General features: G+C 41.8%; 1 protein-coding gene across 1 annotated transcript in view; it reads right to left on the bottom strand.

Moving 5' to 3' along the window:
- KDR (kinase insert domain receptor) overlaps positions 1 to 12,605 on the bottom strand; it is a 43,621-nt gene extending 31,016 nt beyond the window's left edge. Inside the window, exons 1-7 of the mRNA XM_084233591.1 lie at positions 12,524 to 12,605; positions 8,696 to 8,789; positions 6,582 to 6,778; positions 3,179 to 3,309; positions 2,761 to 2,929; positions 1,781 to 1,920; positions 976 to 1,153 (exon numbers count right to left, since the gene is read on the bottom strand). Coding sequence (XP_084089717.1) covers positions 976 to 1,153; positions 1,781 to 1,920; positions 2,761 to 2,929; positions 3,179 to 3,309; positions 6,582 to 6,778; positions 8,696 to 8,789; positions 12,524 to 12,590 — 976 coding nt within the window. The 5' untranslated portion in view covers positions 12,591 to 12,605. The remainder of the gene's footprint in view (positions 1 to 975; positions 1,154 to 1,780; positions 1,921 to 2,760; positions 2,930 to 3,178; positions 3,310 to 6,581; positions 6,779 to 8,695; positions 8,790 to 12,523) is intronic.
- Between the last annotated feature and the right edge of the window lie 3,312 nt (positions 12,606 to 15,917).

The following is a 15,917-nucleotide window of genomic DNA, read 5'->3' as shown; positions in this document are numbered from 1 at the left end:
TGTCTCAAAATTAACATACTGATTTCCCAAATCTTCTCAAAATTAACATACATAATCTTCTCAAAATTAACATACATAAGATTTCCCAAATCTTAGTCCCTTCTCAGTTTTCCTTATTTCAGTAAATAATACCACCTAAATCATTTGCTTGCTCATACTAAAAACTCAAAAGTCATCTTCCATTCTTCATCAACTGCATCCCATAGCCACTGAACCACTCAGCAGATTCCATTGGCTTTATCTTCAAATACATATCTAGCATCTTATCACTGATACTGCCTCTTATCCAAGCAACTAACTATCTTTCTCCTAGATTTCTGTAATTAATCTCCTAACTGACCTCCCTACTTCTGCCCTTACTTCCCTAAAGTATTCCACATAACAAGCAGAGTAACCCTGTTTTTTTTTTTTTTTTAAAAAAAGCCAGAGTATGTTTCTCTCTCCTCAAAACCCTTGTATGAATTCTCATTATACAATCCAAAATCCTACCAAGGCATGTAAGTAGAACACAAATGTCTATTCTAAACTGAAACATATATTCAAGTGAAAGAGAATAAATGAAAAATTAAATGATTTGCTCCAAGCCCCTCAGAACACTTTCTGAGTTTCCAGTTTTCCCCCATTGCAAAGTCCATACTTATTCAAATAAGACTCTCAGTGTTGCAACAAAATAAAAATTTTAAAACTATCTTAGATGACAATGCTCTGTTTTTGATAGCAATAGTAATAGCACCAACAAACACATTTATATTTAGTGGCTTATTATATTAGCTGACCTTATTGTTAAAATTGAGATGGGAACCCATGTCTCTAAATCCAAAGCTATGCTTTTGACTTCTAGCTAACGTGGGCTGCTTAGCAAGAGCTCAAAGATGTCTTCTAGATGAACAAAGTAGGAATCACTAATTGACTTATTTTTATAAATGATCTCATTTTTCAAGGCACAAGGGAAGTCCAGAGGTCATCTTAGCTTACCGTGGATCCTGACAAAGGTGGTGTTCCTCTTCGTCATCAGCCCACTGTAGGCTCCACAGGTGTACCAGCCTTGGTCACTGCGGGTGACACCATCTATAGTGAGGGAGCTCACGAATGTCTTCATCTCATTTCCAGACTGGACTTTTACATCCCGGCTTATAGGTTTCTTATGCTGATGCTGAAAAAGAGTTTGTAGAACTTTCAAAGTCCTGCATAACACAAGAGGAGTTTCCAGAAACCCACCAAATCAAGTCTTGGCCATTGGGGAACTATTTAATACTATTGATAGGAATATCAGAATTTTTAACCTACGTAGAGAGCAAATATATTTGGTTTCAGGAGAAATAAGTGAAAGCAACTGAATTAGGATTTTTAAAATCTCTGAGAGTAAGGAGATGGCTATGAACTGAAAAATAGAAGTAAATGTGACCAGTGCTTTAGAAGTGTGTCTCATGCCACTTTCTGAAGAGATGTTCTCTTAAAAGGAATGTAGATCAAGGGTTTTAGAGAACAGAGAAATAATACAACTGGGAGAGATGTAATCACCTAGAGAAAACTAATCTGCCAACCTGATTATAGCAGTGTGGGATGGAGTTCTTGGCATTGTCTCCTTTTCTCTATGCATGTTGTATAATCTGAATTTCTTTCAAATGTGTGTGTGTGTGTGTGTGTGTGTGTGTGTGTGTTAAGACCCTTACAGATCATCTGGATCATCTGGCCAGAAAGGCCACTATCTTCTCAAGCAAACTCCACTGATTTTATTATCAAAGTATTTAGAGGTCTGGCTTTGAATTGTTAGTGTTACCTTCAAAGAAGGAGAGTCCCAGTGGAAGTCAATCCCCACATTTAGCTCAGTTCTTGCTGTACAATTTAAGACGAGTTTCTCTCCAACAGATAATTCAACTCCGTGAGGGGGACTCAGAATTACATCATAAATCCTATATCCTGAAGCAAGTACATTGAAAAACAGAATGTGAGAGGAAAAACAAATCCATAGGTTGGCACAACTTTTTCTGAATATGATGCAACTTTAAAATGTGACACATCACTTTTCCCTATGGGCCTAATCAATATTTAGTAACCGCCCCCCCAAAAAATGGCCTGTAGAGAGGCTTCTCTGGTGGTGCAGGGGTTAAAGTCTCAGCCCTATCAAGCTATTGCCAGCCACTGAGGCATGAGTTTGATCCCTGTCCAGGGAGCTGACCCACATGGCATAGCAGACCTCTCCTGTCTCACCTGGTGCTCCCCTCAGCAGTGTATTTCAGTAGATCTTCCTGGTCTGCTCCCTACTCTCTCTCTGGTGAATCCTCTCACCTCCTGAACCTCTGGCCTACAGCCCAGTTCTTGTACACATAAATAAAAATGAATCTTTAAAAAAAAAATGGCCTGTAGATATTTACAAACAGACCTGAAAGGATCTCAAAAATGTAGCCATGCAGTCAACAGTCATGGGGCCAGCTTTAGTAAATTGCTGGACTTGCATGAAATAGGTATAATTAAAAGAACTGGTGCCAAGCAATGCTCTGAACATTGAATTTTCCATAAAATATACTTCTGTAATAGCATTCTTTTTCATCCTATATTGGCAGGAAAGGAGAAAACCCTGTCTGCATGGAAGTTTATGGCACAGAACAGATGTAATGGATTGTCCAACACCATATCTTAAGTTAATATATTTTTCAAATCCCCTGTCCTTTATTCTGTAATTGAATTTCCAGGATCTTCTCTAGGAATCCAATATTTATTGCCTGATATTAGTGACATGGAAAGAAACTGTCCTCTTACCTACAACCACAACTATGTACATAATAGACTGGTAACTTTCATCATTAATTTTTGCTTCACAGAAGACCATGCCAGCATAGCTGATCATGTAGCTGGGAATAGTAAAGCCTTTCTTGCTGTCCCAGGAAATTCTGTTACCATCAGGAACAAACCTCTTTTCTGGGTACCTCTGGGTAGTAAAAAGAAATATAAAATATTTAATCAAATGCTATCCAAACATGAAACCCATGTCAGATGATCATTAAAGAATTCATCTTTACTTTTAAGAATACAAATTAGTTTTATTTATTGTCATTTTGACCCTTCCTAAAGGATCTTTAAAATTCACTGCTGATATTATGCTACAAACAGGCTGCTTATCTTAATATTAGATAAAATTATGAAAACGGAAGAGATGATTGAAGAAGTTGTAACTTACTGCGCAAAGTGACACATTGAGGTTTGAAATGGACCCAAGACATGGAATCACAACAGTTTTGTTTTTGTTCTCAGTGAGGTATACAACTCCATGTTGGTCACTAACAGAAGCAATAAATGGAGATCTATAATCTAGAAGAAAATTTAATTCTATTAGTTAATGACATTTACTAGGAAAGCTGGTCATCTCTCAGATGCATAAACTCTAACCAGAGAAGTGAATGATTGGGAATGACATCTGAGCAAAGGAATCCACAGGTCAGTCTGCTGGTTCCAAGGACATGCTACAGGAAGGATGTGTGTGTGTGTGTGTGTGTGTGTGTGTGTGTGTGAGAGAGAGAGAGAGAGAGAGAGAGAGAGAGAGAGAGAGAAATTGAAAGGAAACTCCTCAAATGTGACTGACTTCTACACAAGAATCATAAGACAGTAGTATATATTTTTTATATTTTTTATTTTTTATATATTGAAGAATTAATATATTGATTATTAATAAATATTAATGTTATTAATAAATATTAATCTCTCTAAATATATTGAATCATTTAGACAGATTGATCATTACATTTTTTTCAATGTGAAGGTGCATATACATCAATTTTAATGTAAATTTAAAGTTAAATCTTATTATGGATGTTTTATTGATGTTTTTAAAAATTTCACGTTCCCTTTCTCTTTAGGTCAATAATGTAAATGCCATGAAAATGAATTAATGGATCCCAAAGAATCTTTAAAATAAGCAAGAAATAACTAACAATTTTTAATTCAATTATGCAAGAAAAGTCTTATGTGGACATGTGAAGATTGTGAAGATTATATATGATATTCTTTATAAAATAATGTTGTCATTATTACATTATATTAAGATTCAGCAGTCATTAATATCTTCAATGACAAAATATTTGAAAAGTCACCATCCCAAAGAATGAGAAGAAAACAAGAAAAGATTTAATGTCATCAAGCACTGTTCATGCAGTGTTAATATACTTCTGGGGAACTACTCCATGGCCCAGAAATAGAGATGATGTGGTGTGAAGACAAGCTTGAAATCTCAGAGACATAATCACAGCTCATACTGCTGTGTCCAGCACACCTGATTAGGCATTTTCAGAGCTCTTCAAGATGATTGGTCATTGTGAAGAGTTAATTAAGCCAAAGGGGAGAAAAGCAGCTGATTTCCTTGCGACAGCAGAAGTTTGATTTTTTTTTTCCCAGTTAGAAAGCACAGAAAGGCAGTCAATCCAGTCTACCACATGCCAGAGCCATTAGCCAGAGCCCTTATTTTATGCAGCCAGGACCCACATCCTGGTTCCATTCATTGCTGGAGGGAATGGGTCAGAGAACTAAGGAAGTAAGATAGTGACCACAGGGGACATTCTAAGGGCCATCAACAGGGAATATTTCAATGTTTTCTTACCCACCTTGAACTTTATGACCAAAACCTTGAAGAGTTCAACTCCTAGAACATTATTAGGCTTAGACAAGATTTTGATGGTATACCCAAAGACAGGTATTGTACAAATAAACAAACAGTGCTAGAGATTGCTACTTCTTAATAATTACCTACCTTTCACCCACATGCTATGAGATAGTATATAGCTTGCTTACAGAACAAACCTTGGGAAGCTAAATTAACTCCTTGATGCAAGACTAAAGGTAGTCAGTAAATCAATTCTATTTCAGTAACTCAAAAAAAAAAGAGAAAAAGGAAATAAACAAAAGATACCAAAACAATCTCCCATCCTCTCAAAATAAAATATTTACTGTAACTCCTGAAATGAATTTTCACATGTCTCCAAGTTTCCTGACTTTGGGAGAAGGAAATAATGAGATATTAAGGGAGAGGTTCATCTTGTAATATTTCCAGACAGTCTTAAGGCAGGAAATCCTTGCAGTCTTCTGAGAGAGCCTGATCTCCCAAGACTGCCAGATCAAAAGAAGTCAGAAGTTCTCAAAGATCTGAGTCTTGTCTCTTTGAAATTCTGCAAGGGGAGGAGAAGGGCACACAATACTACCTTGGATTGTGCTTATCCTAGGTAAAAAATAATTCTTAAATACTGTGCAATCCAGAAGTAACATACTCTATTTTGATGGGTTCCCCACTGTTGAAATACAATACGCACTAGTGATATATAAATAGATGGGCCTCCCAGAGCCCAGCGGTTAAGCGCTGGGCTGTGAAGCTGCCCGCAGCCTCTGCAGCACCAGTTCGATCCCCGGCCACCAGCGAGGGTCCCACATGGCGCGCAGACCTCTCCTGCCGCAACCCGCCACTCCCCTCAGCAGTGTATTTGGTCCGTCTGCCTGTTCTATTCCCTGCTCTGGCTCTGGTGAATCTCTCACCCTCCCGCACTTCTGACTGTACCCAGTGCTTGTATAAATAAATAAATAAATCTTTAAAAAAAAAAGAAAAAAGAAATGTAAATGGATGGAGATACCTAAGTGTGTATTCCAAAGCTGATGAAATCCCTATCCTATAAAAGATGTTTCTGGTAAAGAAGTCTTAGCAATCTTTACCTGTCTCAAATCCTCTGTCACATAAAGAGGTAAAGAAATGTGTTAGAAATGTCTCAAGAATTTGTCTTCACTAAAAGGGAAAATATTCAGTATATCTAAACAAAACACTCACAACACAAATTATAGGTATCTCAGTAGTGAAATCAGGTTGTTCACGGGAAAATTAAGGTAGTAGAAGATTGTTGAAACACAAAATAAAAAATAATTAATATTATAAATACTAAGTATGTGTAACATTATGTTTAACCTGCATGAATGTTATGCTAGCCTTCACGTTTGTCAGTCCCAAATTGCAAACTCTAGAAACAGGTGGCATGTGAGCTCAGGTCACACAAGCAAAGGGAAGAAACACTGTCCTCAAAAGGTCCTTTGAAGCAGCGTCTTCATTTGCACAGTAATATGGGAGCCGTCTTTTATAAACTATTAAGCAGAAAAAAGAAGTGCCAGTGCACAAAGAAGCTCCAGACCCCTTGGCTGTTTCCCTGTGCATTCTTGGGGAAATCTCCTGCTCTGTTGTAGATAACCTATCTCTCCACAGAAACCTTTCCATAATTCACCCCCTGAATCTTCCTTTTCAAGATTTCGGAGCTTTTTCTCAAATATCAGAAGGCTTTACAAATCTCCATGACCAATTGAGAACACAGATTTCCCTTAGAAACAAAGATCAGAACCAAAGTAATTGGGCAAAAGAAATATAAGGGGGTGCAAGCTCCAGAACAAATCAATGAGTCTGATTGTGACAGGAAGCCTTGGGAGAAAAGAATTTTGTATATTCCTGTTGGCAAGCAGCCTTTAGAGTGAGCCATTGTTGTACTCAATTCTTCTTTGTGCCTATTGTGTTTTATAACTGGTAAATCAACATGGGAAATGAATTCTATTTAACCACTTACCTTGAACATAGACATAAATGACAGAGGCCTTGTTGCTGTCCCGATAGAAGCACTTGTAGGCTCCAGTATCATTTCCGATCACTTTTGGAATTGTAAGCGTCTTACAGAAGACATAGTCGCTGCACTCGGTCACTGCCACTCTGTTCTCAGAACCACTCTGATTGTTGGGCCATAGCCAGTCCAAATCCCTCTGCCCACTGAAAAATCAATTCCCAGAAAATATTAATGTGAAAAGCCACAATACAGGGCTGTTTCTAAGGAAAACAAAGATTTGGTTCTCAGACTTACAAAATTCCTCAACACACAGATTCAAAGCCTTCCACCAATAATAACTCGGGGAATCAACAAGAGACAAAAAGCTATATAAACTCCGCTTCAGGATCCCTTACAGGGTTTCCACAGTTTTCTATTAATTCACTTTCTCATTCGTTCAACAAATATTTAAGTATGTTCTGTGTCCAACATGGGGGTTAGCAATGAACAAATCAGACAAAAACCAATGCCTTTGTGGAACCTCAGTCTTGCTGGTGCACACAGCAATAAAATAGCAAGCAAGTCTCAGTAAAACTGAATATTTTAATTAAATAAAATGCATTAGAGGAAATATTAAATATTAAAAGCAAAAAGGGAGGGAAATCCAGAGGAAGGAGGCTTGCTGAATGGCCATAGGACTATCAGGAGGGACAGTATTCCAGGGAGAGGAAAAGCAAATGTAAAGTTCCCGGGGCAGGCAGGAGATACTAGAACACTGGGGAAAGGTTAGGGAAGTCAGAGTGACCAGATAAGACTGGGCAAGCAGGGAGGGTAAGAAGTGAGGTTAGGAAGGAAGGGAATACAATGGTCTAAGAGCCTTTTAGGACATTGTACGGACCTACTTAAAATACAGATTATGTTGATTTCAGCATTTCTCTACAATGCCCCAAGGCAGGTGGCTCACCTCAAGAGGCAACATCTCTGATTCTTCTTTCAAAGAATTGGAAATTTCCATGAAATTGTAACAATATTCATGCAGTTACTTTTAACACACTCAACAGTTTTTTCAGGATATAGGAAATGCTTGTGCAGAGTTTTAAAAGGGAGTATGGAATCTTTGGGGGTTTTAAATAACCTTTGTTGTTGAGGGTGGGTGTGAAATATGTCTTGAAATAGCAACACTAAAGTAACAGTGCCTGCTACTGCTATTTCCCAAGGGCTCAGTATTGGTGACCTATACTTGATAAAGGGACTAAGGTGTATACCTTATAAACTACAGTCTGAAATAGATCTGTGTCTCTGTGTTGAATACTTGGTATTCATCCAGCATGAAGGGACAGCAATAAGCTGCCCAAGGGTCTTTATATACACCCCAGCACTCTTCTCAGAGGCAACATCACTTTTACCAGTCTCTTTGCCCATGCTCTCTACTGTGGGCACACTGGTGCCAAAGAGCTTCCAGGTCTATCATTCATAATCACTATATTAAACACCAAGGTCTTCTACTTTTCCTCCTGGGGAATAGGGTTGGCAGGCAAAATCAAAAGACATTTTCTTGTCGAAGAGAACTGTTTCCCCAGTTGACAAAAATCAATAACATGACTTTTTGATAGCAAGTGAGAAAAGAAACCTTCCAGAACATCAATTCAGAGCATGCAATCCACTACCTGCACAGAATATGCACCTGCAATGTTAATGGCTGAGTACTAAAGCTACAACAGTCAGAATTTTATTATGAAATGAAGTTCTCAAAAAGGACCAAATAGATGACCAGGATAATAAACATGGTCCAAAACTTTGGGTACATCCTCAATTTAATTTATTCATTTAATATTTACTGAGCATGTACCATAACTATGTATCAGATATTATACTGATTATTGGGTGTGAGTGTGCACGTGTGCACGCATGTGTGTGTTGATAGAGGGAAGTAGAAAATAGTGCCAGCACAATAGTACAGAATTTGGGGGGAGAAAGATCTTTCTCACTTTATCATGGTTACATCATTTCTTAGAAACCTCACTATGTATAAATAATAACTACAACTCTATTGTATTTCTGATGTGCAAATACAAACTTTCCCTCCATAAACAGTGAGCTACTTGCACACAAAACAATCTAAATCTAAAACGAATCCTTACCTGCAAGTAATCTGAAGCGTTGTGTTAGCCATAATTGTAAGTATGTCTTTTTGTATGCTGAGCCTGGGTAGATCGAGAGGAACACTAGACAAACCTAGAAACAAATTAAATAAATGAATGTAGTTGTGATGGAGATAAACCCAATGGGAAACCATGAACAATGCACGCTCTAAATTTTAAAAGGCCTCTTCAGCAATTTATGGTGCAAAATTGTAAATTTACTTTTCACCATTCCCAGTAAAAGTTCACAAGCTGTGTAATAACAGGAAGAATGGGCAGATGGTCATAAACCGACACAACAGCTCTGCAGTTCGTAGAGCTAGGGTGGAGTTCCTGTTTTCCTGCATTGCCAACTTCAAGGTCTTACAAAAGGATATGGGACATTGAAACCAAATGAACCCTCATCTGATGATCTCACTCCCTTGGGAAAGGACCCACTGACATTTCTTATAAAACATAGGATGCACACATTTCACTAAATTGCTGATTAATGAATACTCCTTAGTGAGATTTCTATATAGCTCATCTATGTATCCTGAAGGGGGTGGAAGCATCTATGACCTCGTCTAATTTTCCTTTATCAATTTCTAGGGCACTTCCTCTGGAACTAGGACAGCCAAGACTGAAAGACTACACTAAAACTAGAGGCAAGAAAATGAGGAAAACAGTCTAATGTCATAGAATATGCACATCACTATACTTCTTAGAAAATGGGACTTAAGAAAACAAGGTAATGAGTTACAATTAGGGAATCTCAACTATTCATTGAAGCTCTGAGCTCAACATGCTACCAAACTTGGAACACAAGAAACTTTTCTATCTAAAAATATCACAGGACAGATTCCTCACTATGTGCAACTCTCTCCAGAGAAAGAAAACTGAGTTCTCTGTCAACTGAATGTGAAAAGCTACCAAGTGCTGAAAAAGCATGTCCACCATGCGAGGGCTGTGACTTGATAAGATTTCTAAAACACCAGCTTTAAAAGTGCCTGTTTTATGTAAGCACCCAATTTTAATATGGCTTTCAATTTTCATCAATAAAAACAAATGATTCTCTAAGACTACACTGGCATTTAGTTTGCTGGGCAAACAAGAGAGTATGAGCAAATGTCCAATGAATTGAATTTGTGAATTCAGTGTGTAATGTGAACAGTTCCAGGAAAAATGAACAACTGATCTTGCATGTTCTCACATACTCGCCTGAATGTGCAAAATAAGTTACCGAAATAACAGAAGATCTGTTCATCAATAAGAAAAAGATAAACCCTGGAAATTAATTTATATCAAATAGAGCTCAGAAACGAATTAGCATTGGTACTGAATGTCTCAACATATTTACAGGCTTACAACTTCGCACTTTTACAAGCATTAAGTGACCATCATACATGGCACTCTAGGTCTAAGTGGCTACTTGTCTAGGTGGTCACGTCCAGTTAATTATCATAGTACTTTTCAATAAGAAATAACTGCCCTCAAGGTAGGAAAATAAAGCAAAGTGTCTAAAAGCAATAGAAAAATCTTTCCAATAATGGAACTTGTCTAAGAAAAGGGAAACGAAAGCAATTTATTTGGATGAGCACAGCTATCAAACTGGACTAAGAAACACTAGGTTAGAAACATGTTGAAAACAGTGACCTAATGCAACATTCACAATGATCCAAGCAAGAACCCATTATTTGGGCACATCTATGTAAAAGAAAAAAAAAATATGGTAAAGACTAGCCTCCAAGTAAGCTATGTCTCCCCTATAACCAAAAGAAGAAATTCTAGAAGATCTCTCATAAATTATTGCCATAGTTTATCTCATACTCTAGACACACTTTCCCATTAAATAAATAAATAAATAAACATGAAAGCCCATTCAAAGGAAGCCAAGATGACACCATACTAAAGACATGTCTATAACAAAAATAATCTATTCACCTGAGCTATCAATAATAACTTCAAATTCATACCTGTAGACCAACCCTCAATTTTTCCTGTTCCATTAAGCTTCATTCACTTTCATTGGCAAGGGAGTTCTACTCTCCAGAAAGTTTTAAATAAATAACTGTAAGACATACATATGCTCCTACTCCATAAAAAGCCCTTCTATGTTCAAACCCCATAACCAATATTAATTAATTTGTGCACTGTTACCCTTCCAGCTCAAAGATAGGCAGGAAAAACAACGGTGCCTCTGTCTCTAGAATTTGATGGCACCAATTACAGCTCAATCCAATTAAGCAAGTCACACACTCCAAAAGGGCAACCTCATCATTACATTCAGGGCAACCCGATTACAGTTACTACTGCTGCACTGTGAAACACCCCAGGCTTAAAAGCAACTCACTTCTTTGTGGGATACAAAACAACCACATGTTCCAGACCTCTTATTCTCTCTCCATAAAGGGAGAGAGAAAGGTCTTGTCAGGGACAAATGAGTGCCCATGATGGAGTTAGTCCTGATGAACCAAGCCATTATTAAGAAAATCCAATAACTATAGGACAGATGATCATGTTACTGTATATGAGTGTGAGTGTGTGTCCTTTTTTAAGACATGCGGTTCATTTCTTTTTATAGAGGAAAAACTTTCCCAGAGGTATTAGTCTTTTCTCTGCCCTTTGCACTGTGTTACCCTTCAGAGATTGGAAATCTGAGTATAAGCAAACTGTGAAAGAGAAACAGCCAGACAGAGGCATCAAGAGTGTGTGTTCTTTTTATTTTTTAAGATTTATTTTTATTTATACAAGAACTGGGGTGGCCAGAGGCACAGGAGGGTGAGAGGATTCACTAGAGACAGAGAGGGGAACAGAACAGGCAGACAGAGCGAACACACTGCTGAGGGGAGCAGCGGGCGAGGCAGGAGAGGTCTGCCACGCCATGTGGGTATCTCCCTGACTGGCTAGGAATCCAACCCGCAGTTCAGAGGCTGCAGACGGCTTTACAGCGCTGCGCTCAACCCGCTGCGCCACCGGGGAGGCCCAAGAGTGTGTGTTCTTAAACTTGAAGGAGACTGAACGGTAGGTAAAGAAGAGAGGGGTCAGTGGCACTAATTTTAGGTACCAAGTCAGTAAGTTTTTGGAAGCAAGAACTTCTGACCACACGCTTATCCCAAAATCAAAACACTTTTGAGAGATGAAATTATTTACAGAGAAGGTGATGTTACTTGGAGATACTAAGGGAAGTTGTCACTTACAATGGGTCCAAGCCCCGATAGACCCCTCTCGTTGCGGAGAGCCGCGCCCTGCACCAAGGTAAAAAGTTTCCCTACCCGTGGACCGCACCTAGTACAGTGGGTCTGTGCATGAGTTTCAGCCAATAGGAAAAGCACCCCGGGCTCGGCTCCACCCCAGCTGAGGCAGAGCTGAGCGCACCACAAGATCCCAGGAAAATGCCTTGCGCTCCCCGCAAGGCTTGGGGGGGGGGAGGGGGGTGCCCTAGGATGTTGGCTCAATCAGGCTACGTTTCACCTCCTTTACCGCCTGCGGAGCACCTCCTGCCAGTCCGCCCCGGGCGCCTCCCTACCACCGCCTCCTCCGGAGAGCCCCAGGGCGTTGGGACTCCGCGGGACAGGCTGCAGCTGAGCCCCCAGTCCAAGATCAGAGCTGCACACTAGCAGCTGGACGAGAGCTTGGGAGACACAAACTCGCTAGGTACTCCTGAGCCGGTCAGAGAATTGCAGTTTCCTCATGCGTCAGTGAAAGGACAAAAAGTGCCCAGTCACTTTCAACTCTCCAGATCTGTAATTCCCAACTACATGCGCCCTCCGAGTCCTCTCCGCTTCCTCACGCCTGCGCCCGCACCCGAATTCTCCACCCCTTCCTTCTCGGGAGTGGACTCCTTACCCCCAGAGTCAGCCCGGATCTCCACGTAGAGCCACAACGCGATGACCAGCAGCGCCCTGCTTTCCATCCCGCAACGTGCGCCCCGCGCAGTGCCCAGAACTCGCGCGCGGCTCCTTTCTCCCCGCGCCCGCCCCGCCCAGGCGCGGAGGCAGCGCCGCAGCGCAGGAGCCCGGACCCCGCAGGGCGAAGGTGCCTCGGCTGTGCTGGCGGCTGCTGGGGCGTCTGCGGGTGCAGGAAGGAAAGTCTATCCCGGCTGCGGGACGAGCTCTGGGCTTTCGGTGGCGCGCAAGGGACGCCCCGCGCAGGCAGAGAAAACGCAGCACCATATACTGCCGGCTCTCCCGGGGTCCCGGGACTGCGCGGGGTGGGAGTGGGGACCTGAGGTCTAGCGTGCAGGGGCGGGGCCATGCGGGGCGGGGTGGGGGCGGGGCTTCCCGCCGCGGTCTGCCCATCCCTCGCTTGGGTGCGGAGCCCAGACTTGGTGGTCCCGGTATTTCTGCGCTTGCCGTGGACGGCGCCCAGCCCGGAGTCGCCGGGCCGAGAAAGTTACAGGCTCAATAAGTACGTATCAGGCGGAAAGAAAATGTAGCCCGTCACAGGCTCTAAGTTACTCCGAGGTCAACGGGTGACTGTTTTCCATGCCTCACCCCCAGATATTGGGGGGCCTCACTGAGCATGCAGCGCGAGAACTGCGCTTTCAGGAGGCGCGCCAAAGTTTGGGGAGGTCTCCCGCGCCACGCTGGCCCGCAGGGGAACGAACAGGCTGGGGATCTGGAGCAGGTTGAAGCCACGAGGGTGAGGCGGATACTTTGCCGAGACCAATGCGGGATGGCCAGTTGGGCAGTGGCTCCCGTCAGGGGTCTGGCACGAGCCTTACAGTCGTGGTTTAAAAATCAGAACCTGAATGCCTTTAGTCAGAATATACACTTTGCTGATTCTCCAAAGTTCTCACTGTTTCCTCTTATATCTGGCAGTTTCGAATGTTTTTAAGTTACCTGCCCAGCCCCCAAAGGCATTTAAATTTGAGACCCCCTGCCTGGCTTCTACCAAAATCTACCCGGGAGGCCACTGGGAGCGCGTGGTATGCAGGGCAGTAGCGAAGCCGCGTCTGGCAGGAGGGCCACTGTCCCCGAAGTGAGGTTTTCCTTGAGAAAGGGCTTTTTTTTTTTTTCTTTGCACCGCGTTACCCGACAAGGATCTCCAAGCAGGACTGTTTTGAGGTCTTTAACAAGCCCCTTATCAGAGCAGAGCTTACAGCTAAGATACCCTCAGGCCAGTGGGAAGCGGGCCCCGCTGCGGTGGGCTGCACCGCGAAGCAGAGAGGCACGAGCTCTCTGGCCCAGCCCCGGGCACCCAGCACACTCTGCACATCCTCACAACCCTCTCCGCACATGCAGACTCCTTATGGCGCTTCCTGGAGGAGAATTCGGATTCCTTTCTTGGCCGTATTTGTTCCTTCTTTTCTCTCCATCTCTCCCCACACCAGAGGAGTGACATCGAATGTCTGTCAACTTCATTAAATGGTATCCTCCTGATCTCTCTCTCTCTTACACCCCAGGTGCTTTTCATGACACCTTAGATGATTATCCTTCCGGGAGATGAACAGGTAGAATTATAATTTCTACCTCTAATCCAACCCCCTCTCCTGAAATACACAACTAATAGAAATTGCTTCTCTGCTGCCATTTACTCTTCTACTTTGCCAAGCTGACAATTGAAATACTTTATGAAATATAAACACGTTTTAAAATTTTTAATGCCTCTATCCTTTGATAGAGGCATGCATTTTTTCTTCCTTTTTCTCAAACAAATTTATGCACACATGGATATAGGTACATCACTGTCCTCTTCTATAAAGAGCAGTCTTACCCCTTCAAAATATAACTTGAAGCTCATCTTACACCAGCCCTTAAGGCTCCATCTTGCTCTTTTTATAATGGCATGGTGTTCCACTGTATATATTTACTAATATTTAATCCAGGAGGTATTTATTTGTTGGGTGGAAGGGCAACGGTAGCCTTAAAAAAACTCCTCTCTTTCCTGCTAGTAAACTTAGCAAATAAAACAAGATGAGCTCTGGCAAAAGTGAGTAAGTGTGTGTGGGGGGGGGTGGGGGCTGGGAGGGGTAAAACCTGGTTCTGAGAAGGCTATTTTTCTCATCTCCATCTACAAACAATTCTTTTCACCCAGTGTTATTTACAATTCACAACACTTCCTCTTCCCCATCTCACTTAAGAAGATAGTGTCTCTTCAGAATACAAACCAGAACCTTGCAGGCCCATGGTAATAGCCCCTCTCCAATGCTTGGAGGAAATGATGCGTCTTTGATAGCCACAATACCAGAATTTGGCAGGGTCTCAATGAAATCAGTCTACCACATTCCCTCCCACACAGCACTTAGAAGTGCCTTGTGTTCATGAAAAATGACAAAGTCTGCTTTCAAAAAGGTCTGTTCCATGTACAATACCCTCCCATTATCTGGCACCACTGCAAAGGAGTGATTCTGTGAGTTAATCTGGCCATTTGGGGATGCCCACAACCTATCAAAGTGTCTGAGTGAGTTCAGAGCTCCAGAGGTGGCACTCAAGCCAGTTCAGGTGGAAGCAGCAGAGCGGGGCTGCCTGCGAGGACTCTGGGCCACTGGCCTGGGCTGGACTCCAGACCTACCCCTTTCTGTGCAAGTGATCATGATCAACCATGTCATATGTAGCTACGGAACACAAAAGATATTTCTTCACAGGGATTTTTAAATAAGTTACTGCATGTAAGGCTTTTAGAAACTGGTAATCTCTGACTCCACACATCAGAATAAGCAACTGATAACATTAGGAAGCTTTCTGCAGGCACAATATTGGGACTCACTGGCTCAAATATTGGTAATCCCTATAGTAGTCCTGAGGCCAAATTTCAAAAGACCTCCAAGATTTCAGAGCCAAGTTCACTAGGAGTCCATGTGTTCATTATGTTTTATTAATTTATGCATGTAAGAACTGGGGTACAGGCCAGTGGTGTGGGGGGTGAGATGATTCACCAGAGACAGAGTGGGGAACAGAACAGGCAGACGGACTGAAATACACTGCTGAGGGGAGCAGCGGGAGAGACAGGAGAGGTCTGCTGCACCATGTGGGTTGCTCTGTGGCCGGCTGGGGATGGAACTTGTGCTGCAGAGGCTGCGGATTGTTTCATAGCACGGTGCTTAACCCCTTACACCACCAGCGAGGCCAGTCATTATGTTCTTTCCCACATGAATTTGGCACATTAAAATGGAACTGATGCACAGGAAATCTCACCATGTCCAAGATTCAGTAGCAGATCATCAGATTAGATGGCTTTTCCTGTTTGCTATTCAACTCACAAGAATTGGTTTTAAACATGGAAGTGTTTCACTTACCTT

The sequence above is a fragment of the Talpa europaea genome, assembly GCF_964194135.1.
Source record: "Talpa europaea genome assembly, chromosome: 5".
NCBI lineage: Eukaryota > Metazoa > Chordata > Mammalia > Eulipotyphla > Talpidae > Talpa > Talpa europaea.
Note: the sequence above shows the minus strand (reverse complement) of the source record. Positions and strands in the feature narration are given on the sequence as shown.